The 22,910-nt window shown below is 46.8% G+C and overlaps 1 protein-coding gene across 1 annotated transcript in view; it reads left to right on the top strand.

Annotated features, from left to right (window-relative positions):
• The window catches only part of wwox (WW domain containing oxidoreductase), a 123,472-nt gene extending 100,770 nt beyond the window's left edge, over positions 1-22,702 (top strand). Inside the window, exon 9 of the mRNA XM_078283249.1 lies at positions 22,220-22,702. Coding sequence (XP_078139375.1) covers positions 22,220-22,411 — 192 coding nt within the window. The 3' untranslated portion in view covers positions 22,412-22,702. The remainder of the gene's footprint in view (positions 1-22,219) is intronic.
• Positions 22,703-22,910: the final 208 nt, after the last annotated feature.

Genomic DNA, 22,910 nt, shown 5'->3' with positions numbered 1-22,910 from the left:
GAGAGAGAGAGAGAGAGAGAGAGGACTGTAAAGGCTCTAAGAGCAGAAGACGAGGCAGATGGAGGGGATGCAGCTCGGATAGACATGGGCAGAGGTTGGGTAGGTACGTGCCTGTACCACCATATAGACTTTGGTGTTGGGGGATGGAGAGCATTGTTGCAGGGGTGGATACAGGGGAGATCTAGAGGGATAGAGGGGGATCAGCGGAGAGGAGGAAAAGGAGGAGGGGGTGAGAGAAGAGTGATTATGGTGGGTCTGGGCTGCCAGGCCTGATAAATGACTAATCAGGAGAACAGGGCCTTAGGTCCCTCGCAGGACCACTACTACCACAGGCTTATCACATGCGCTGGCCGCGGACATACACACACTCGCTTCACACAGGCTTCGCAAACATGCTTCACACATGCACCCATACGCGCAGTACACGGGGACACAAAGGAGAAGAGAAAGAGAGGGATGGGTCGAATCCGATAGCTAGCCGGCTCCTGGAGCGAGCCCTCAGCTGTTGAGAGCTGTTATAGATCGGCAGCCCAGCCCTCCTCCTCCTCTCTCTCACCCTCCTCCTGCCTGTCTCACCTCTCTGACTCCTTGCTCCAGGTCTAATGGTCTGCCAAGGCTGGGACAAAGAGCAGGTCACACAACCAACAAACTCTGTTCTCTCTATTCCAAATTGATATATCCACTGCTTTGCAAAGTGACACTTTTATAAAACAATGTTTCACATGAAAGTTAGTAATCATACCTTACCAGGAATTAACATTTTGAAGAATCATCTATATTTTTGAACTGCAGAGTGATACATTCCAAAATGTTTTTTGTTTAAATGTAGCTTTTTGGATTGAAACCCTTCATATGCTGTACTGCAATGAGTGCAAATGGGGAGTAGAGATAGGAGGTTTATGTTGGAAAAAAAAAAATACTGTTAGTCCGAGGAGTTAAATCCAATCTGGCTGCATTCCAAGCTAATGATCAGGAAGGGATGGGAAAAGGAGGCAGGGAGAATTATTGAGAGGAGGGAGGGAGGGGGGGGGGGGGGGGGGGGGGGAGGAAGCAATGGCGATGGGCTATATGCACGTCTTTGTGCGCCACGCTCCATTGACTCGGCCTCCATACCTCAGCGGCCATGTGATCCCGGTGTGATGCTGCTAATAGTGACACCGGCAGGGTCGAGAGCAAGTGTGAGAGCGAGACAATGAGGGGGGAGGATGGGAGGGCGGGCGGCAAGAGGTAGAGAGGGAGGATGGGGAAGACGAAACAGGAGAATAGAAGGAGGAGAGAGAGCGGGAAGAATGGAGGAATAGTCAGAGCAGAGAAGGAGAGACGGATGGGACCGCGGTCTCTGTGGGATTCTGGGCAAGGACGGCCAAGCTGTTCTCCCTGTCCCCTTGTACCTTTATGTCCCCCCATGTCCCTTTATGTCCCACTGTGTCCCTGGACACAAAGTCACTCGCACTGCCAGATCACCTCTGTAGCGTATATACCTGAATGAGCAAACCGTGTTTTTACTCCTGTGGCCACTGTTGTACTAGTGATATGGCTCTGCGTGAGTGTGTGTGTGTGCGTTTGTGTGTGTTTGTGTGTGTATGTGTCTGCTGAAAGTTAAACATTAACCTACACAAGCAAGGTTTGTCTGCCTCCCTTTGGGGCTGAAGGACATATACATCAGTTCTTATACCCATTCATTCGTTTTTACACTGTGCTCTTTGTGTGTTTTCAAGGTGTTTTGTGTTATTTTTTTTATTTACTTATCTGATTTTACCTTTTCTTTGTATCATTCTCATGCTTCTGGACCTGAAATCAACAAAAAGGTATGTTGTACTGCATATTTTTTGGACTTTCCCTTTTGCACATTGGGGTACAATATAATGTATGTACACCGCACAGCTCCCTAGCCCTGCGCTCAGCAGTAGATAAAGATGAAATTCTACCGGTGTAATTCGTATTTCACACCCAATATGTATCTGAGCCGTTCCTGGGGCAGCAGTCATAACATGGCAAGTGTTGGTCGAGCCTTCCCTGCTCTCCGACTGTCACTCCCAGCTAACTCCGAGCCGGGCTGAAGCCTTGTGATGCCTACTTCCCTCCGACTCTCTGTCTCCACCAATCACAACCAGCAGCCTCATGATGCCCTGTGATGTGGTGGCCGCGGAAGCCGGTGTCCGCGGCGATAAGGCCTCACAGATGAGCAATCTGATTGGATTAGCAGGCCCTTTGAAAAAGCCCTGACTGGCTGTTTGCCGGCGGGATGCAAATGAGCTCCTAAAGAGGAAGGCGAGGGCTTGACCCTTATTGGGCCTGGCAGTATGGATGATGGTAGGCAGGGAGGAAGGAGGGGCAGAGTGCAGCCTGTGAAAGCTGAATAGTGGGAAGTGAAGAGGTAAAAGTATATCACTGGCAGATAATCCTTTCCGTCTCTCTCTCCTTCTCTCTCAGTCTAGCTAAGTGATTTCATGGTGCCACTGTCCTTCCTGGCTGGCCGGCCTTCTGGCTGGCTGGTTTGCTGGTGTGTGTCTGTTTGTCAGAGCCATTCAGCGCTGTGTTTCACCCATTCTGACAGCCACTTAACCTCTAGGCCTGGCAGCATCCACAGCAAGATTCCTGACCCAACAGACTTGGGCTTAACGCTTCTTCTGTGTGTGTAACATATTTACTGATGTTAACTGGGCCTCAGTGTGTCTCTTAGTACTGTAGGCATTAAAAGTTTGAGAGTTACTGTAGGGGTTTGGAAGAATCTTCTAGCAGTGTTCTTTTACTATTTTATGTGAACACACACACACACTCACTCATACGCACTCCTACACGCTCCATGACCTCCTACTGCCAACAGAGAAAGAAAGTCAGGTAGGGGCTGTAAGTCATGCTAGATAAATCCTGCTTTTCTTCCGGAGAGACAAGGTTGTTTTGGGTGTGGAGGAATGGAGGACTGAGTGGATGGAGCGGCGCCTATACAGTTTTAAGAGCAGGTCCCAGTGTTAAAGGCTCTGTAGGCAGCATGGCCCTTCTCTCACCCCCCCTCCTCTCCCCTGGGGGGTTTTATCTGCCCATTTCCTCCTCCTATGCCGGGCCCGCGGGACGCCTTAATGGCGCCATGTTCCCTGTCAGTCAGATATTTAAATGGAAACCGACCATGAAAGTATGGCTGCTCAGGGCTGGCTCGCTGTGCCACGTCCTTGCTCTCAGCAGCCAGAGTCAAACGCAGAGGCCCAAACTCCAGCCCCGAGCTCCAGACAAGCCTGGGGGGGAAGTCAGGCTCAATCTGCAAGTTTAATATCCCCCATCAGGTTCTAAACCTGTTTACCTTGCAGATTTGATCAAGGATACTGATGCAAATGGAGGCAAAGGCTCCTCGCTCTGGAAACCTTCTGTCCAGTGGTTCATTGATTCATGCTAAATGGGCTCAAGCATCATTCTTAATCACTCACTTCACTCAATTGATATTGTCCTAAATACAAAAGAATATTGGTTTCTCTTCACAAGCCTGCATCTCTAGCAGTGTATTGTTGCACTTTGTCTTTGTAGCAGTGTATTTGTGCAGTTGGTGTTTCGTTACTGTGGTCTTACTCCACAGTCATAATAATCATTGTGACAATTGACAGCTGCAGGTGGTCCTACCAACCCACGCTACACAACCTAATTTAACCCAGTAATAAATCTCTGTGCCCAGTTGGCCATTTTAGCCGTTTGGCACGGGGCACTGTAAATTCACCCTAATTAGATCCTCCCTCTACTCCTCCCACTCTCTCCCCCCATCTTCCCGCTCTCCTCTGACTCCTTCCCTCTCCCCCGTTTCCTCCCCTGCTCATCGGTACATATGCTCACACACCTGGCCTGCATCGTTACCTGTTTACAAATGACCAGGCCTGTTCTGCTGGCTTCAGCATCCGCTCCGCCACACCGTACTGAATCTCTCGCTCTCGCTCTCGCTCTCTAACCTCCCCTGTGTCATAATTAGACCTCAGAGCTCATGTTTGCTTAATACTGTAATACAGTACACCTGCATTTCTCTCTCTATAGTGCCTAGGTATACCCTCTGCCCCCCTGTCCCTGCCCACATGCAGATAGAGATTTAGAATCGATGTTCATAGTTACCAGAAACTCTTAGAGAGTGTTTGTACTATGATTTTGTTTTCAAATTTTCTCCCCACCAGTGCAGCAGCGGTAAAAAGCCAACAGCACACCCCTCCTTTTTCCTGTTCCTCTAAAAGGTATGAGTGTTGTGTGTGTGTGTGTGTGTGTGTGTGTGTGTGTGTGTGTGTGTGTGTGTGTGTGTGTGTGTGTGTGTGTGTGTGTGTGTGTGTGTGTGTGCGCGTGTGTGTGTCAGGGGTGTCAGTGTCAGGGCTAATGGTCTCTAGCAGGGGCGCCAGCCTGAAGATTTATGCCACAAATTAGTCAAATGTGATCAAACAGCAACCCAGTTAATCATGCAGGACCCACGTTTGTCCCCGCTTTATCTACGGGCATAATTATAGACACCCATTCCTGTGACAGGCCAACGGCAGGCCCCTGTGGGGTGATATTGGGGGGCCGCCTTGCAGCGTTGTCACGGTGATGAATGTCTTTGGGGTACGGGGAGTGTTTTAAACACGTATATACTTAACACCCCCTTGTGAATGCTCTGAGTGAAGACATGGCCCCCACAGAACCGTTTTGACTGTGAGATGAGGACTGGCTTTCTAAATGAATATGAGTGTGGATGAGGTGTGCCCCCCCCCCTTCCCTCCCCAGCCTTACAATTTAAAGCACTTTGACCGTTAAGAACAAGCATTGCCATAAATCCAATTCATCACATGACTCCCAATTCATTATGTGTTAAGTGTTGACTGGTTAAGGCAAGCTCTATCACTCATCCCCCCCCATTTAAACTGCCTTCTCTCCAGCCTCAGAGAACTTGGATTGTGGGAATGGGAATCATCCGGCAGTATTCTGTTATTCCAGGCCATTACCATGTGCCAGGCTGGGAAAGAGATCCAGTGACGTGTGCTGCAGTTTGTGATTGGAGTGGATCCTCTCTCTCTCTCCCTCTGACAGCCATTTTAAACACTCGTTTATGCAGCGCTTTTAATATCAATAAGAGAAGCAGGCAGGCAGGCGGACAGGCAGCAGTTTCTTACACACACACACACACACACACACACACGCTGACACACACACACGGCCTGGCTGGAAATCAGCAGCCTCCATCTCCCTGGTATGACAGGGTGTGGTAATTATGTCTCTGTGAGAGTGTGTGCTGTTTGCTGGGTGAAAAATGATAATGGGGTGATTTTTAAGTGCCATATCTCCCGCACGGGTAATGAAAAGTACTTTTAATCCAGTTCGGAGGAACGGAGGGGTGGAGGAGAGGAGTGGCTGGGGAGAGGAAGCAGAAGGGGCCTGTTGTGATGGGAGGAGAGGAGGAGGAGTGGAGGAATGAGAGGGCGCTCTCAGGGTGGAGGGATGGTGATAGAGGGAGCTGAGGAGAAAAGAGGGAGAAGGGGGAGTTCGGTATGGAGATAGGAGGAGAGGACGAAATGAGGAGCGAGGAGAGGTTTCAAGGCAACGCGGTGGTTGAAGCGTTTGAGGGTGTGTGTGTGTGTGTGTGAGTGATGGGGGGGTGGTGGGTCTTGTGTGCTTGTGCCAGGGGAATGCCTAAGCCTTGGCATGAAGCTTGAGCTCAGCAATTAGAATAATTAAGAGGGACTGACAAGCTTTTAGAGTCTCTCTCCCCCTCTCTCTTCCTCTCTCTCTCTTCCTCTCTCCCTCCCTCTCTTTTCCTCTCTCTCACTCACACTCATTCCTGTGCCAGCTGTAAATGTGGAGTATGTCAGACAGAATTATGTCACTTATGTCAGGTTAACACACACGTGGTTTTGTTAGAAGTCTGCGAGTGTCAGGTGTATGTGCACCGGGAAAGGGGGAATCCTGCAACAATGTCGACTCTCATTCACCCACACATTCCCCTTAACTCTTGCACATGACAAAGCTTGCATTAACAGAACCCATGCATGATAGATTCATGCCCTGGAAATCTACTTTTGAGGCTACTCTGTTGAACACAGTTCACTAGCATTGCCGTGGAGTTAGGATTGCCCAAAGGGCTTATCACGCTCGCCCAAAAACACCTTCCAAGAAAAGACAGAGAGAATAGGTGTGTTATTATGCACACACAAGCTTGTGCAACCGTGTGTGTGTGTGCGTCTTTGTGCCTGTGTTTGTGTGTGTGTGTGTGTGTGTATGAGTTCACTAATGACTTCACACCCCATTAGCCCCTTTGCTTGATACGTCACACTTCATTATGTACTTAGATCAGTGGTGCATGAGCCTGGAAAACAGCGTGTATACGTGTGAAGGTGTGTGTGTGTTTGTGTGTGTGTGTGTGTGTGTATGTGCTGGGGAGTGTGTAGCTATGCCAACTTTTGGCCCCAACTCCCCCTTTACATAGTCCACCAGTGGCTTTTAACGTTTTCTTTTGGGACCCACATTTTAATCTTTTTTTCTCTGACCCAGATGTGTATTCGTTGTTACCTAATCAAACAATATTTACCATGTGTTTTAGGCAACTTACCATACATCTATTTTTTATGCCTGTATAGCATAGAGCGGCTATGGCCTCATAACCTAGACAGTAGCTTTGTATAAAACTCAATTTGTTCAGTAAAGGCTCTTTCACCTGCAATTACTCCAGAATAATTTTGGGACCAATTTTATTCATCCTCTGGCCCAACTTTGGCTCCGGACCCAGAATATGAAAGTCACTGGGTTAGACTGCTGAATCTGTATGCAGAACACCTTAGAGAAAAAATAAATGTCCCTGTCTAAGTAGATACATTTCTATCTGTTTAAATCTGCTTAACATTTTATAATAGGGGCCTGATATATGGAGAGTTTATTTGTCTTCATAATTTACAAGATCTCTTGTGTGTGATTCATAGATCAATTACTCAAAGAGCCACCACTGTCCAAACATCTATTCCACTGTTTAAGCATGCCTTTGTATATATAAATCCATCATAAAATCCTCAGTGTGTGTGTGTGTGTGTGTGTGTGTGTGTGTGTGCATGTGGGTACATATGGATTAGTGCATATGTACTCATGTTTGCTGCATTTGTGTGTGCCTGTATGTGCGTGTAGCATATGTGATATGTTTTAATTCGTGGCAAGCAGACAGCGCTACGGCCAGGCAGGTTAGTTTTATCTGAGTGTGTTTATCTTAATTCCCCTCAGTCTCTTTCAGTCCTACCATCCATTACCTGTCTGAGGAGGCAGCGTGCTCTCCTGGGCCCCACACACAAACACACACAGTTACCTTGACGCTTAAATATGATGATATGACTGCATGTGTGTATGCGTTGCTCACTGCGCGTGACTAACTGCCTGTGTCTTTGTCAGTTTCGTATGCATTGTTACCTTGGCTTATGGAAAAGATGATGTTTTCATAGCGGTCCACTGTGACCTTGGCTGTGTAAACGGGTCTGTAATGTAATCATGAGCGCAGGAGAGGAGCAGCTCCGACAAGGCACCGTAAACAGGCTAATAGATGCATGCTATGCTAACATGACAGGCATCTCACACATCACATCACACATCACATCATATCGTCTGTCACGGCACACATACTGTACGTTCAGCTGAGGTGTATGGAAAAGAGAGAGTGCATCAACATGTAAAAATGAGGAGAGATCCAAATGATCGCACACACACACACATACACCCATCCATGCACATGCACTCAGTCGCATGTATGCTCACACTACATTACCCCCTGTGTGGAGAATGACAGGCTCTTTCGGGGGTCCGACCCTCTCCCCACGCTGTTTGTCTTTAGGGTCACGTCCTGCCCTGTAACTCCTGACCCCTGACCTCTGACCTTAGTCCGTCAGCCAGCAGACACCAGCACCGAGCTGACAGCTCCCAAAGCCCACTGACCCCAAAAGCAGGGAGAGAGAGAGAGTTAGAGAGACAGAGAGAGACAGAGAGAGAGAGAGCTTTGACTGTTGACCTCTCTTGGAGGGGGAGCAGCATATACCCAGTGAGCCTGACAGTTTACCTGTTCAAAGAGGTCAAGAAGAGGGAGACGTGGCTTGGAGAGAGAGAGAGAGAGGCAGAGAGAGAAAGACAAAAAGAGAGACCTGATCGACTTAATGGCTGCGGACCAGAGAGAGGATGAAAAGCAAAGTGAGAAGAAAGGAAGAAAGAAAGGGATGTTAAGACTGTGAGGAAGGAGGGGGAGGAGGTGAGGAATGGGACGGAAGGACAAACATCAGTGAACCTGGCTAGTGGAGGTCAGACTCTGCCTGAGGAGACAGGTGCCTCAAGATTAGCCTCCACGTTAATGGCCTTTACACACACACACACACACACACACACACACACACTCACGCATGCATACACGCTGCAAGCCAGTCCTAGAGAACTCCTATACCACAGGGACGTGGAACTAGTGAGAACACAGCCCTGACTCTCATATCCTATTTATACATCCTTTCCTGTACATTACAATCCTATTTAGCTCGCCCTGCTTCCTACACAATCCTATTTATGAAAGCCCCCCCTGCTTCCACTCTCCAATCCTATTTGTGTGCCCCCTCCTCCTGTATGCAGGTGCCATCTATCCAAAAGGCTGCCTATAGTGTGTGTGTGTGTATGTGTTTGTGTGTGTTTGTGTGTTCAGCGGTGATTTGTGTGTTAATGTAGCACTGAAATTGGAGTGTGTCACCCAGGAATAAGGGAAACTCTGTTCTCGGAGTCTACTCATGTCTGCACATATCAGTCAATTGTTCTCTGGCTAACCGAATAGCTTTCCTTTGTTCCTCAAAGGGCTCAATGTTTTTTTTTTTTTTTTAATATACTTAAAAAAAAACGTAACTTCATTATACACTCCGTTCTAAAGGGGAAAAGGTGTCAAATATGTCTTTCCTTTACTGGCAAAACCAACCAAGTGTTCAGGTGAGACCAGAGGTGCTTGTCCTTTACCTTTACCACATCCTGTCATCTGATGTAACATGCTGCACATCCCCGTCTCTGCATTCACACACACACTCCTCTCTGTCCAGAAGTAAAGATGAGTGTCTGTGTCTCCCGTCCCGTCCTATCTCCACCTGTCCCCGTGACAGGCCTCTTATCCTCCATTAGTGTGTTTAAACAGGACAAAGTACCTGTCCGCATCACGGCCCTGTCTCCACCTCACTCCGCTGCCTGTCACTCAGCCGGCCTTATGAAAGCAGGCTCATTCTGTTTGAAGGTGGGAGATGAAAGGGGAGCGGCAGTCAGGGACCTTGTTGGCCTGACAGACCGGATTAGAGCGGCCAATCGTGGAGAGAGAGGTGGGAGAGAGGAGAGGGAGGGGCGAGGATGTTCCTGCCTAACTGGATTAGGGGAGGGGGTGAAGGGAAGGTATATGGAGGGCAAGGGTCCGTGCCTGTCTGTATCAGGAGAGGTTAGGTTGTAGCAAGGTGGGTATGGAGACTCGTATGCCTATCCATATTAGAAACACAAAGGCTCTCCAGCTGCATTGATCCCTGAGTTTGTTAGTGCCGAGCTGAAGGACTCGTGTCTGACTCACACCATCTTCTACTGATGAAACAGAGAGGAAGACAGGCAACCAGAGCACAGTGTGCCATCTCCCTTACTTTTTATACACACCTCGATTGGTTCAAATCTAACCGTTATATTGATGTTGAGCCTGAGTCTTAGGCAACGGATTTCAAACAAGTGATATATAGCATCAGCCATTTGGCAGACATTTTTATCCAAAGCCAACACCAGAGTGAAATAGTGTGGCTGAGTTGAATTTATTAATCATTCAATTAACTAAATGTTCCTTCTTGGTATGGTTCAGATGAATGGACTGTCAGTCTCTAATGCAATCTAATCCTCAGCACACCTCAAGAGAGACGCTGAGAACTTAACTACTCTGCAACTATTTAATTTCTCTCACCCTCTTGCTGTCTTACACCTGCATTACTCATTCCCCAATACTCTTTTGTCCCACTCATTTTTTTATTTTTTTTTATTTACGTATTTTTCAATGTCTTTCAGTCTAAATGCAGAAGCCGCCCTGCAGTAGCAACAGTTTAAAGTCCCTCTCTCTTTGTCTCGCTCGTGCCTTTCCTCCTCAGATAGAGTCTTCCTCTGTGTCTTTGGGGCCGGCTGGTAAAGACAGTCGAGGCAGTCGATCGTATCAGACTATCAGGCCAGTTCAACCATAAATTACCTGCAGCTAACAAAGCGTGCTGCTGTAACCATTACACAGGCAGTCAAAGTCACCCCGGCCCACACAGCTGGGCTACACACCCTCACTCACTGACTGACTGCAGCCCAGAGGGAGTGGGGGGGTGTTTGTGTGAATATCTGGTCAATCACACATTGAGATCTGAATATCCACAGGATACCACTTCAAAGACTGGTGGTAATAAGAAGGTGCGGTCCAGTCAGATTTAGATAGTCCTGATGACTCAATACCAGCATGATGGCTTAGTAACAAACAGTAAAACCTTTATATAAAGTCAGGCTTATTATCACAGCCAGACAGAAATATTTGTATACTAATATTATTGGCAATTTTATTGTATTAACCTTGTTGGCATATAACCGCAAACATTACAGTTCTTTGTAAAGGTGTAAATTAACATGTTGAAATTTGTCATTTCATTTAGAAAATCCATCAGAGCAATTTTACACCACAATTTCTCTTTGAAACCTGAGCTGGAATCACCGGTTAGATAAAGTGGCATCATTAAGTCTTCCAAATTAATATTCTTGGTCTGTTTTTTTTTTTTTTCAAATGATAGCAAATGGACCATCAATCCCAATAACTTGAATGTTGTACATTACCTGAAAGCTCACAACTTCTACTGTTCTTAAAGTAGGACATAACACTGAAATATCCGGTTTTAATCTAATGGAATTAGAGGAAAAAATCACTTATCTGAAAAGAATTTGATATGGTTCTTCATCTGAGGATTTAATTGGGCATTGTAGCTGTATCCACTGAGCCTATATGCTTTACTGTGCGGTGTGCTGGAGATAGACCAGTGCCTTCCCACTGGCTCTCTCACTCTCCCAGCTGTATGCGCAAGACTGTGTTAGTGGCTAATTGAGAGCGTGTTCTGTGCTGCAGCTCTGCCCTGGAGGTTAGTGTTAGCACACACACACTCTAGCAGGACAAATGAGAATACACCCCGCCATCTGCCCAAGAGAGACACTCCCTCGCCCTCTCCTTGTCCCTCTACCCTTGTCCCCCCTCTCCTTTTATTCTTTTCTTCTCATTTTCATTCCTTCCTTCACACTCCTCACCTCCCACCTATCTCTTTTCACCCTCCCTCACCTCTCTCCCCTCCTTCCCCTCCATTGTCTATCCTACCTTCCTACTCTTCCGATTTCAAGTCTCTTGCTTTTTCATCCTCCTCCCTCTGTGTACCCCTCTTCTTTTCATTTCTCCTCACTCTTGTTGCCTCCCTCCTCCTCTCTGCCCCTTGCCTCTCTCCATCCTGGCCAAGTCAGTGGGCGGCGTGTGTGTTGTGATGTGGGGGGCTCAGGCTGTCGTGTTAAGGTGTTGCCGTACTCCGACCGCAGACTTTCAGAATGTTCCGTGGGTGCGATCCATAGGGGCTGACACTGAAGGTGACCCCCGGTCGGTAACCTTGGAGACCAACTTTATTAAAATGAATTTGAGTAGAGGGGCCGTCCTGACAGCAGCATAATTACATCGCAGAGCATCAGCACTAATTTATGCAGCCCGCATTCAACCGGTCAGGAGTGCCGAGATGGGGTCAGCATGGACACACAGGAACACACACACACACACACACACACACACACTCACATACTCACAGTGACACACACAGGAGCACATTAGAACACACACTCACACATGGACTCACAAACACACACACATACACATGGATCCGCATACCAATAAAAATAAGTAAATACATTCAGTTTCTTCTCACACTGCACAACACGTCACATCCCTCTAACCCTCTGTAGTTTGTTTTTTTTCTTTGAGGGTCACAATGTGTTTGAATGTGTGTAGGCATGCATGCATGAACTGACTGTGTGTGTGTGTGTGTGTGTGTGTGTGTGTGTGTGTGCACCAGAGAGAGCGTGTGTGAGTATATTTAGCAGTATTATACAGACAGGCGGTGGACAGGCCTTATTAGTGTCATAGCCTGATAAATGCAGCGGAGAGGGAGGGACTGCTTGCAGGCACATCAAATACAGACCACAGATACACAAATAAGATACTGCATTAATAATTGAGACAACTAAATGCACGTTTGCCCATGTGTGTCTACCCAAATTACTAAACAATGTCTCCTCCAGATTTTTTTTTTTTTTTTCATTGCCAGGGTGGAAAGGCCTCTGAAACCCCATTCATGCCACACAACACTAAATCTCTCCACTGAAGCCAGTACCAATGAAATTCTTTTAGACAGGGTGGCAACTAATCTAATGGGATCTGAAGGCAGGGTGGCCCACCTTGACTATACAATGTTAGGGGAACCACTGGTCTACACTAATTATAACAAGTAAAGGTCAAGTCTCAGAGGCTTTGTAGTCCTTTGGGTTTTTTGACCAAGAGTAACTTTAGTCCTGCTATTCTAAATGCAAAGCTTTCTTAATCCAAACACCCTGTTCCTATGAATGCCCCTTCTCTTAAACCACCAATTTTCTCTCCTTCTCATCCTCGCTCCCTCTTCCCTCCCCCTCTCTTCCTCGCTTTTTCTCTCTTGCACATGAACACACAAACATACACACACATACATTCAGACTTTGACCAGTTCAAATATTCAATCTCGACCTAACCTGAGCTCAAGTACAATAGATCCAAGTCAAAGCTAGCCCAAACCCACAGACCAGATTAAAATGTAATTTTTGGCTGATAACCCATATTCTATGGTAATGTCATGTTACATAAAAAAGGCAAGAATGTAGCAGTTTTTTAGTAGTCTAATCTTATGTTAATTGATTGTTAATTGTGTCACCCTCTCATTAAACATGCAACTTGTGCTTCAAGATTGCCATCAGTGTCACTCTCGTATTGATTGGTGAGGTCCAGTGTGCATGAAGAAGGGGCCAGGTGAGAAGGGCAGGCAGATGTGGCTGTTCACTTGCAGACATGAGGCCACATCAACAATGAGCCATGATGAGAAAAACGTTGGTGATTGTGTGTCACTGCAATGCAGCTTGGCTGTAACATGCAAACAGTGCTGTCATCCTCTGCCTGATCACTATTGATTCGCTGCTGCTCTGAAAAAAATCCAGCACCCAGTCACAGACCTGGTCAAGCCTGCTACTAGAATTGTTAAAAAAAACAGCAAGCCCACCTTGGCCCAAACCAAGCGGGTAGTGTCAAATCCAATTGGGTTTTGGGGCAAAATCAAACCAACCTACAGTTATAACACAAGCACCACAATATCTGGCCTGCACTGTAGAGAAGGCAGCAGCCGGACTGAAGCATAAAGTTGGACCGGATGAAGGAACAGAGGGGAGAGAGGAGGAAGGGGTCAGAGGAAGAGCAGCAGGAGAAAGTACAGGAAAGTAAAGGAGGAAAGGGGAGGAGGGTAAAGAGGAGGTGATGGGGGGGTAGGTGGGGGCTGGGGGGGTAGGTGGGGGGTGGGGGGGTGGGGGGGGTCATGGATATAACTCACTGCTCCAGTCACTCCATTGTAGCTGTGGTGACCAAGGGCACACTAATCTATCCCATTAGCAGGTCTCTCCGACTCTCTCATAATGTTACCGCTAGCTGCTCTCCTGTGACATGTTCCTAGTTTGTGTGCGTGTGTGTGTGTGTGTGTGAGAGAGAGAGAGAAAGGGAGAGAGAGCGAGAGAGAGAGAGGGAGAGTGAGACAGAATGCATTTGCTTGTGTGTGTGTGTGCGTGCGCACGTGCGTGTGCATGTGTGTGCGTAATGACAGTTCAGCTAGTTGCTCTCCTGTGAAAATGACACGTTCCTGCCAAATTAATATCATTACTATCAGAGTTTAATGGGCCAGTGCTGCCTTCTTATTTAAAACAGAACATCCCTCTCTCGACCTCCACCACCAGGGAATGGGTAAATGAGCAGGATAGACAATGTGAACAGCCATTCTTTCCTTCCATCCAGGGCCAAGAAGGGAAGACGAACTTAAGATAAGGATAAGATGAACTTGAGCAGGAATAGGGTTTATATAGCAATACAATAAATTAAAAAACACTGAAGACTAAAGATACAACATCCTCATCATGCTAATACTGAGTTGCTATTGGCCCTATGTTGATCATTGGCAGATGCTTGCAGTTAATAGACTTAAAAATTGACTGTCCAGTAGAAGAGTACACACACAGTATGTGTCGCTGTGGAGGAAAGATGTTAGGTAGGAGAAATGATGATGAATGTTTGCATTTGCAACTGAAACCCACTTTTGGGGTATTCAGTGACACTGGACTACGTATTATTCATTGTTTTTTTTTTCCCCGCCCATGTCAGTCATTTGCCTAAAAATACATTTGCCTTTGCTGCTCTGCGTGATAGGTTTAAAATGTATCTCTGCACTGTTGAACAATGCCGCTGCCTTCCCAGTTGTAATGTTAATTTTTGGGATTGTATTCTCAGTAATTGTTACAGCTGGGTGCATGTCTGCTGTTGGAGTGACGGCTGCTATCACCGCTGGTATTTACCATAACAAAAACCCTGAGAATGATCGCATTGTGTTTCACGTGTCAGGGTGCTCCTGCCTTTTCCATTGTGGAGAAATAACACTCACAATTTTGGAGGCGGCTTAGAGGCATTTGGTCCTTTTCGTCAATCGTCGGATACGTTTTCTTTCATACCTTGTGTTGTACATTATGCCTTTTTTGGAAACATACTTTTTTGGTCATTGATTTATATTTTCTTTTACAGCGCTTTACTATACAGTAGGTATAAGTGTGTACAGTATGAGCAGTCTGTTAGGGTGTCATTCTTCACTTGGAGTCAGCACTGTGATAATGAGTTCATTTGGAAATACACTCTGCGGGCTGCCTGTGCATGTATGCGCTTGCACGTGTGCTTGTGTGTGCACGTGTGCATATTTGCACGTAGTATATACATGTGGGTATAACTCTTGCAGGGAAGAGTGAGTGTGCCTGTGTATGCGTGTGTGTATGTGCACCTGCGTGTGTGTGTGTGTGTGTGTGAGATAGTGTGCGTGAATATGTCAGGTTGCCGCAGGAGACCAATTAGCTGCTGCATCAGTGAGGAGGTGAGCATACACACACCTGTGTGTGGCCCTATTACACCAGCTCATCACACACTCACATACCGACACACAGACAGCATTGCTCAGCTCATAATAGAATCATACTGACACTTACAGTACATTGACCATATGGAATAATGACTTCAGTGTGTCAAACTGTCAGACTTGAGTCACCAGCATGCGTTATTTCAACCAGGTGTTACTAACTTAACCAACATTTGTGAATTATGGGTTATCTTATTGCTGTTGAATGGTTGTCGTTGCCGATATGTACTTCTACATTTGAGCCTTTCTTCGCTCAAAAGTGCCTTGTAGCGTTGGTATCATTGAGATCAAAGAGATATGCAGCCCAAACTTTGAGGTATCCTGCACTAACGCAATCAGGTGAGAGTGAAAGAGCAGATCACGGCCAATAAAGCAGCCAGGCCTCTTCATGTATAATTCAGTTCTTTTATGGTGGTCTATGCACCCATATGGGCGTGCTAAAGGAAGACTAAGGCCATTTCCAGCCAGAGAAAAGCCCTTTTAAAAGCTAATCCCTGTGCCAGAGTCCTGCTCCTTTTACTGCTCCTCTTTAATGAATAGGTGTCCAATAAGGCCTTTTATTGTCTTAGCATATGTTGCTTTTATTAGGGGAAAATAATTAGGTTGTGCGGATCACCTCGGAAGTCCTCTCGCAAGATAAAAATGAGATAGTTTCACAGTCGCTGCGCAAGTCCTTCTGACTCCCCATCGTTTTCCCCTTGGATGCCTTGTGTCCTAGCTCCCTCCTCTCCTCCTCTCCTTCCCTTCCTACCCCGTTCTCCTTGTCCCCCCTCTCCTCTTAATGCCTCCCCTCTCCTTCCCTGTTCTCTCCTTCCACTCCCTCCCCTCTTGTCCTCTTTTTGCATTTCCTCTACCCCCATCCTCACATCCTATTCTATTGTTCCCTCGAACATGCGTGCGCCAAATGTATGCAGCGATGTCTGCATTGGACTACACACTTACACACACACACACAACACACACGCACCATCACAGTGTGACAGGAGGCAGTTGATGACTGACACTCGGTTGATCTTATCTGGCGCAAAAGGGGGAGAGGGAGGGCCACAGAGAAAGAGAGAGGGAAATAGTGGAGGGACTGCGGTGCTTTGTGTTTTGTTCCTGTCACTCCTGTATAGTTTATCCCCCTGCTCCTTTCTCTCCCTGTCTTCTCATCCTCTCCTACATCACCCTGTTTGCTTTGTGTGTGATTTAGAGAGAACGAATGTAAGCGGGGCTCGTCGTCGTGATCTGAGGCTCTAGGGAAAGAGATCCATTTACTTCCCAGGTCCTGCCGTGACCATTTACCCCTGAGACCCCAGCCACAGGGACACGGGCCGGCGTACAGTCCTGTGTGTAAGTTATGGCGCCAGAGGGGGATGGGGTTGCAGGGGAATAGGGATCTAGAGAGGCGGATGGAAAGAAGGGGCCGAGGAAGGAGCAGGAGGGAGGGGGGGGGGGCAAAGGAGACAGACAGAGAGAGATTGAGCGGGCGCGATGAAGGAATGGAAACAGGAGGTGGGAGGGAGGAGCCTGGTCCTTCCATCCTGTCCTTAATGCCCCCCAGGGGAGCGTGCTGCCTGTAGGTGAGTATTAGCCATCAGCCTATGGGCTAATGGAGGGTATGAAATAGAGTTTAGTACATACAGATGACCAGAGCTAGACTAATCACTGGGAGCATTATGGGGAGACCCATGATGAGGAGAGCAATTTTTTCACAGGGGTTCACCAAGAGGGATCTAAACACGCTCTCTATTAGATAATGGACAGTTTTTGTCCCGTATTTCATGTCGGTTTTATAGAAGCAATCCTGCTTTCTTTCCGTTGTTTGACTTAAATTCCCCTTATCAGACCAGGAGCTCATCACAATTCAGTTCCCTTCAGTTCCCTTTGTCTCGTGTGACCTTTTGGCCTACCTCAGCCGGGGTCATAGAGGTGAGAGTGAGGGTGTTTTCTGAGGTGTTTGGGGTGCTAATCTCCTCTCCTCCTGGTTCAGCGGTCAAGCTGAATGGAGGGACAGGTTGTTTATCTGAGGGGACCGCGTTACCCAGGATTCCCTCCACAGCTGGGCCAGGCACGCTCAGCTGAGCTGTCAGCTCGCAGAGGTTACCGCCGCTGAGGGAAAACATAACTCTGCACATGCACGCACACACACACACACACACCGAGGAGACACACACACACACACACACACAGACACACACCGAGACACACACACAGAGGCAGTTTTTGATTTCAATGGTTATTTATTAAATGTAAAATATCTTTAGCACAGATTAAAAATCAGACACCTCCATCTATTTTAAACATCACAGGTTGAAAAGAAACATTCCTGAAACAGAATCACAATCCCTTTGGAGTCCCACGTTCAGGATAGCTAGTCCACGAGGATGGGGCAGAGGGCTGAGGCAAAGACTGCACCTGATCCCTTTGGGGGTGGGGGGGGGGGCTACAAGCCAGGAAATGCTTTGCAACATAAGTGTCACTGTATAGGCTTATTACACCAGATCATAGAAGTGAATTTTATCCAGTAAGTACCTTTTAAGAATACAGGTGTTTTACCAGTTGTAGATGAGAACAAAACATCTCTAGTTTACCTGCAGAGTTGAATGTTTCTTAAAATATGGCTGTGTCCAGAACTGGGTAAAATAGTATTTGCAAGAAAGATTCTCAGTGTTTGTTTGCCACATAGAACAATACAGCGGGTACCACAAAGATGAGACAATCACAGAAATTTGGAGTGCATTTCTCTGATTGACAGGTCACCAGACACCATCTGAACTGTCCCGATGCAGTTTGGTGCTTCAAGCAGGCTAAAACAAACACTAAGAAACCCAAGTTTGGTTCTGACCAAAAATGGATTGTGTACCTATATCCAGTGTGTCCTCACATGACAAGCGTGGGCATATGCTGTAATGATCCCTGGTCCTTGCCTGGAGCTAAAGTTCTCAAATTTGTGTCCCAGGCAGAAATAGTTTTGTCTAGATTTAGCACTGCTGTTGGATTGGAGTGCCATCACAGAGGTCGGTCGGTAAAGACTCCCCCCTTCTCCACTCTGCCTCAACCCTCGCTGCTGTACAAATGTCAACAGACAACAACTGACACAGATGGTGAGCAGAAACACAGAAGGACAGGCAAAGGAAGAGAACCACCCACAGGAGTAAGAAAACAGGAAGACTCTACACACACTGTCCAAGAGAGGATATTGTCTGACAATATTATCGACTCTTTTTTTTAACTTTTTTTTTTTAAATGTGATCTTTTCTTTTTTCTACTTTTTCAATAGTTCATTTTCTTTTTTTCAGCACATGCCATATGAGAATTTTGGGATTATAAAAGTACCTGAAAGAATTGCTAGGTTTTCAGCATGCATAGCTGTTTGGTATTTACAGGTCGTATGTACAGGGATGGGCCAAAAACAGACTGCTCTACAGTACTGGGGTTATTTACATCCAGGTTAGGGGGTCAGAGGGAGAGGTCAATGTCATAACTACAGATGTGGGGGTGAAGGGTCACATGCATAGGGGTCAGAGAAACGCCCGTACGGCCGAGTACAACTTTGATGATGAAGACACAGAACAGAACACAGCAAAGTAACGTTACTGTCAATTCAACAACATCACATCTCCCCCAGCTACCCTTTTTGCTTTTGAATACGCTCAATAAGGAGTTGTCAACAACTGATTATTGCGTAATACTATACAAGGACATTTCTATTGCAAGTCCATGAGGTCCTCGGGTATTGAGTCGATATTGAGATTGGAAGACTTGGATCTGATCCCAGAGCAGTTCCAGAGCAGTAGGGGTGGATCCCAGGCTAAGTGCAGGCTCATTGCTGCTTATCTACAACCGGCTTATTGCAGAGAGTTTGGTAAGTATTCGCTTAGCATCTGGGTCTGTTTGTGTTGCCCACGGTGACCGATATACACAGAGGTGAGCAATAAAAACCTGCTCTCACTTGGTACTGTCCTGCTCCTTTGGTTTGTCATATATTGCTGTGGTGCTGCCATCGCTATGTTTTATTGTTCCTACTGAAGATAGGTTCAGATTTAGGGTTTTGGGCTGTTTTGGTGCACCTCATCCGTCCCCTCCTCTCCCCTCCTCAAATCAGTGTGGTGGTAGAGAGCAACTCTAAAACACCACAGATATTCCTCTGAAAACGACTGTACACAAGGTAATGATTCACATTTAGTTGTAGGAGATAGAAAGACACACAGCAAAATCCATCAGTTTGTAGACAGCTAAATTTACAGGCATTATCTACAGTTTCACATGGGTTAGAAATGGTTGTTGTTACACCACTGATGTGTATGGTGCAGACGGATTTAATGAAACTACCTTTAATGTAGATTGTCCAAAGTGTTTTTGTGTATATGTTAGTGTGCAGGCCCATGCTTGTGTTCAGGCATACACATATGAATGTATGTGTATGCATGTGTAAGTGTAGCAAGGTTTTTGCTCACCCCCCTCTCACTCTCTCTTTCCCACTACCTCACCGCAAACACACACACACACACACACACACACTGTGATAGATGGCGGTGGTGGGTGGTTGAGCATGTTAATGCCTAATCTCATCAGCCTTATCTCCTACAGAGGTCATCAGGTCAAGTGGTGAGGGGGATGAGCTAAACACCAATAAGATAGCACATTGCTGTACACACAGCACACACTGCCCATGCTCTGCTCCACTCACCACTAACTGGACTGCTGCAGCCTGTAGTCGAACAGCTTGTTTTACAGACAGTAAGTGGGGTTTTGCTATGCTATGAAAATGGATAATTTTCTTTGAGAAAGTAGAAGACATATTGGGAAAAAAAATATTGAAATATCAACCCAGCCGCATAAATCTGGATTATGAACATGAAAGCTTTTAGTCAATGTTTTGACTTACAGTAGGACCAATGTTTGGTAACTGGACACAAACAAATTGCTCTGAAAGTCAGCCAAGTTCAAGGGGGCGTCAGTGAGTCAGAGCCTCCAGCCCTAAAAGCACAGAAATCTTCAATGGAGTTTAAAAGGCATTTCGCTTTCAGACGACCTAAATCAGATGCCCTAACCGAGGGAGATGAGTTAAACTGAGCGCGTGTGAACCTGCAACTCTGAGACACTGCTTGGCATTTGTCTGTCTTTGATATGGCGACGCGGTGATGCGGATGAAGTTATCGCCCCACTGGCAGGTGAGACAGACAGCGGCACACAGAGAGATGCTGCCTTTTCATCTGCTGTTTACCAGCTCCCTCATCACACAACACTTCAAACACACTCAATCTGCTGCTGCAACGTTACACACCAGCGCTCTGCCGGGCTCCTCCTGGCGGAAGTTTACTTAGAGCTTAGAGGGGGTTGTGTGTGTGTGTGTGTGTGTGAGTGCTTTGTGTGTGTTGATGAGAAATATTTCTTGGACTGTGGTGTGTGTGTATTTTTGTTAACTACTGCGTTTTCATTTATGTGCATTTTTTTGTACTCGCGTGTGAAAGTAAATACTTCAGACCTCCGATGGATCTTCCCACTTCATGTTTGTCTCACAGCCTGGCCTACAGCTGCTTTAGGAAGCTGTTCAAACAGTTGGCGTGTAATGTGGGTCCATGTATGCGTGTGTGTGTGTGTCTTGCCCATGTTTGAATGTACATGGGGTTGTCTCAGTGTGTGCCAGAGCTCTGTGCTAAACACTGGCCCACAGTCGTCACATCAGCATTCCCTCTCACTCTCTGTGCCCCCCATCTCTCTCTCTCTCTCTCTCTCTCTCTCTCTCATTGGGAGATAAAGAGGCAAGCCATTTCATGTGGCCGCATAGAAGTCGTCTCCAGCCCAGAGTTTGCAGGGAAGCTGTCACAGCAGCTTTTAGCCAGAGCTGCAACATGAAAGATCCCTCTTTGAGCAGTTGGGCTGTGTGTGTAATTCTCTCTGACGTGCTTGCTTCTGCCGCAGTTGAAAATGCCAGAGAAATCTCCCTCCACCAAGAATATCCCTGCTAATTACTGACTGATGGGACAGGGTGTATTAGAGAACTCGGCAGGTCGCGTCTAAATACTGTTTTTTCTTATTTATACAGTGCGTCTCGGTGCGAGACGACATGAAACAGAGTCATTTTCTGGGTTGAGACTTGTGTGATCTTCAGATTTAAAGTAGCCAAGAAAATGAGAGGGGACTCACTGAGAAAGAGACAGAGGGAACGCCTTGTATCGTGTGTGTGTGTGTGTGTGTGTGTGTGTATGTGAAAATATCGCTTATCTAGCTATCTGAAAATCTAACCCAGCAGCCTCTGATTAAAACATAAACGTACATACAGAATTCTAGTTGAGTCATTTCCAACAGTTATTCTCTACTTTGAAAGCCTGGCTTAACCCATATACACATCATGTGAAAATATACATATTCATAGTCATGGCATTAAAACCTCCTCTTTTACAATATACATAAAAGCCTTGGTTTCCCTGGTGATTCCCATCCAGAGAGGAGCTGGTGTAGTTTTCTTGTCCATGTTCTCACCTTCTCCTCTGAGTCTATACATCAGCATTCACATGGTCCCATAGCCAGAAGTCCTGTACACACTGGGTAGAGAAATAAATAAATATATGTATATAAATATATGTACAGTACAGGGTTATGTTGTTCCCATGGTAATATGAGCCAGTGGGGGCTGCAGGAAAAGGAGAGAGACAGCGAGTGGAGTTTGTTCAGTGGGTGGAGTCGGGTTTTTTTTTTCCTTTTTTTTTGCGTGGACGCATTGTCCTCCTGTCTCCTTCTGTGTGTGTGTGTGTGTGTGTGTGTGTGTGTATGTGTGTGTGTGTCTCACAGAGGACAAAGCGGTGTAGTTCATCCTCCCTCTGCTTCTCTGGACAGAACACGTCCTATAGTGTCTCTGTGTGTCAGTAGATCTGTTCTCCATGTTTTGTCTCCTCCTGTAGGCCGACGCTGTCTCCTTGTTTGCCCACCACACTTATCTTTTTTTTCTCCTGTGTGTGTGTGTGTGTGTCTTTCTCTGTCCGCAGCAACAGGGGGCAGCCACCACGGTGTACTGTGCCGTAGCTCCGGAGCTGGAGGGGATAGGAGGCATGTACTTCAACAACTGCTTCCGCTGCCTGCCGTCTCCCCAGGCCCAGGAGCAGAGCGGCGCCGCCAGCCTCTGGGAGCTCAGCGAGCGCCTGGTGTCAGAGAGGCCGGCGGGCGTGCAGGCCCTCTGACGGACAGGCCTGCCAGCCTATCAGAACTGGAGGAGGAGGTGGGACGAGCCAAACGGGAATCAAAGAGGATGGCGTGTGGCGGTGACGACCAGTTGTTGTTATGAACTGAATAAATAGTAATCGTATTCTGACTGCGCTGTACAAGAGAGCTGCCAAACTATGGAACTCCATCTGGATATGTCACATCACTATGGGGGATAAAACACAGTACATATACAGTATGAGGGGTTCTCATATACACTCTATTGGATAAATCACAGTTTGAGCTGTGTTCAGCGCTGCTGTGGTAGTTTACAATGGGAGGGGAGGGGAGGGGAGGGGAGAGAAGATCAGCCAGGGGGTGCAGTCGGGGATCTGCTAATGTCCGTTCTGTCTGTGAGTCTTTGTACCCTGGTTGTAACTCTTAGAGTCTCTCAAGTCTTCATTTCAAGACTGTCCATTTAGAAGGGCAAAGTTCAAAGAAGCAAATGACCGGTCTCACTAACAATTACAGGGTTAC

This window comes from Centroberyx gerrardi, chromosome 4 (genome assembly GCF_048128805.1).
Source record: "Centroberyx gerrardi isolate f3 chromosome 4, fCenGer3.hap1.cur.20231027, whole genome shotgun sequence".
Classification (NCBI taxonomy): Eukaryota; Metazoa; Chordata; class Actinopteri; order Beryciformes; family Berycidae; genus Centroberyx; species Centroberyx gerrardi.
Note: the sequence above shows the minus strand (reverse complement) of the source record. Positions and strands in the feature narration are given on the sequence as shown.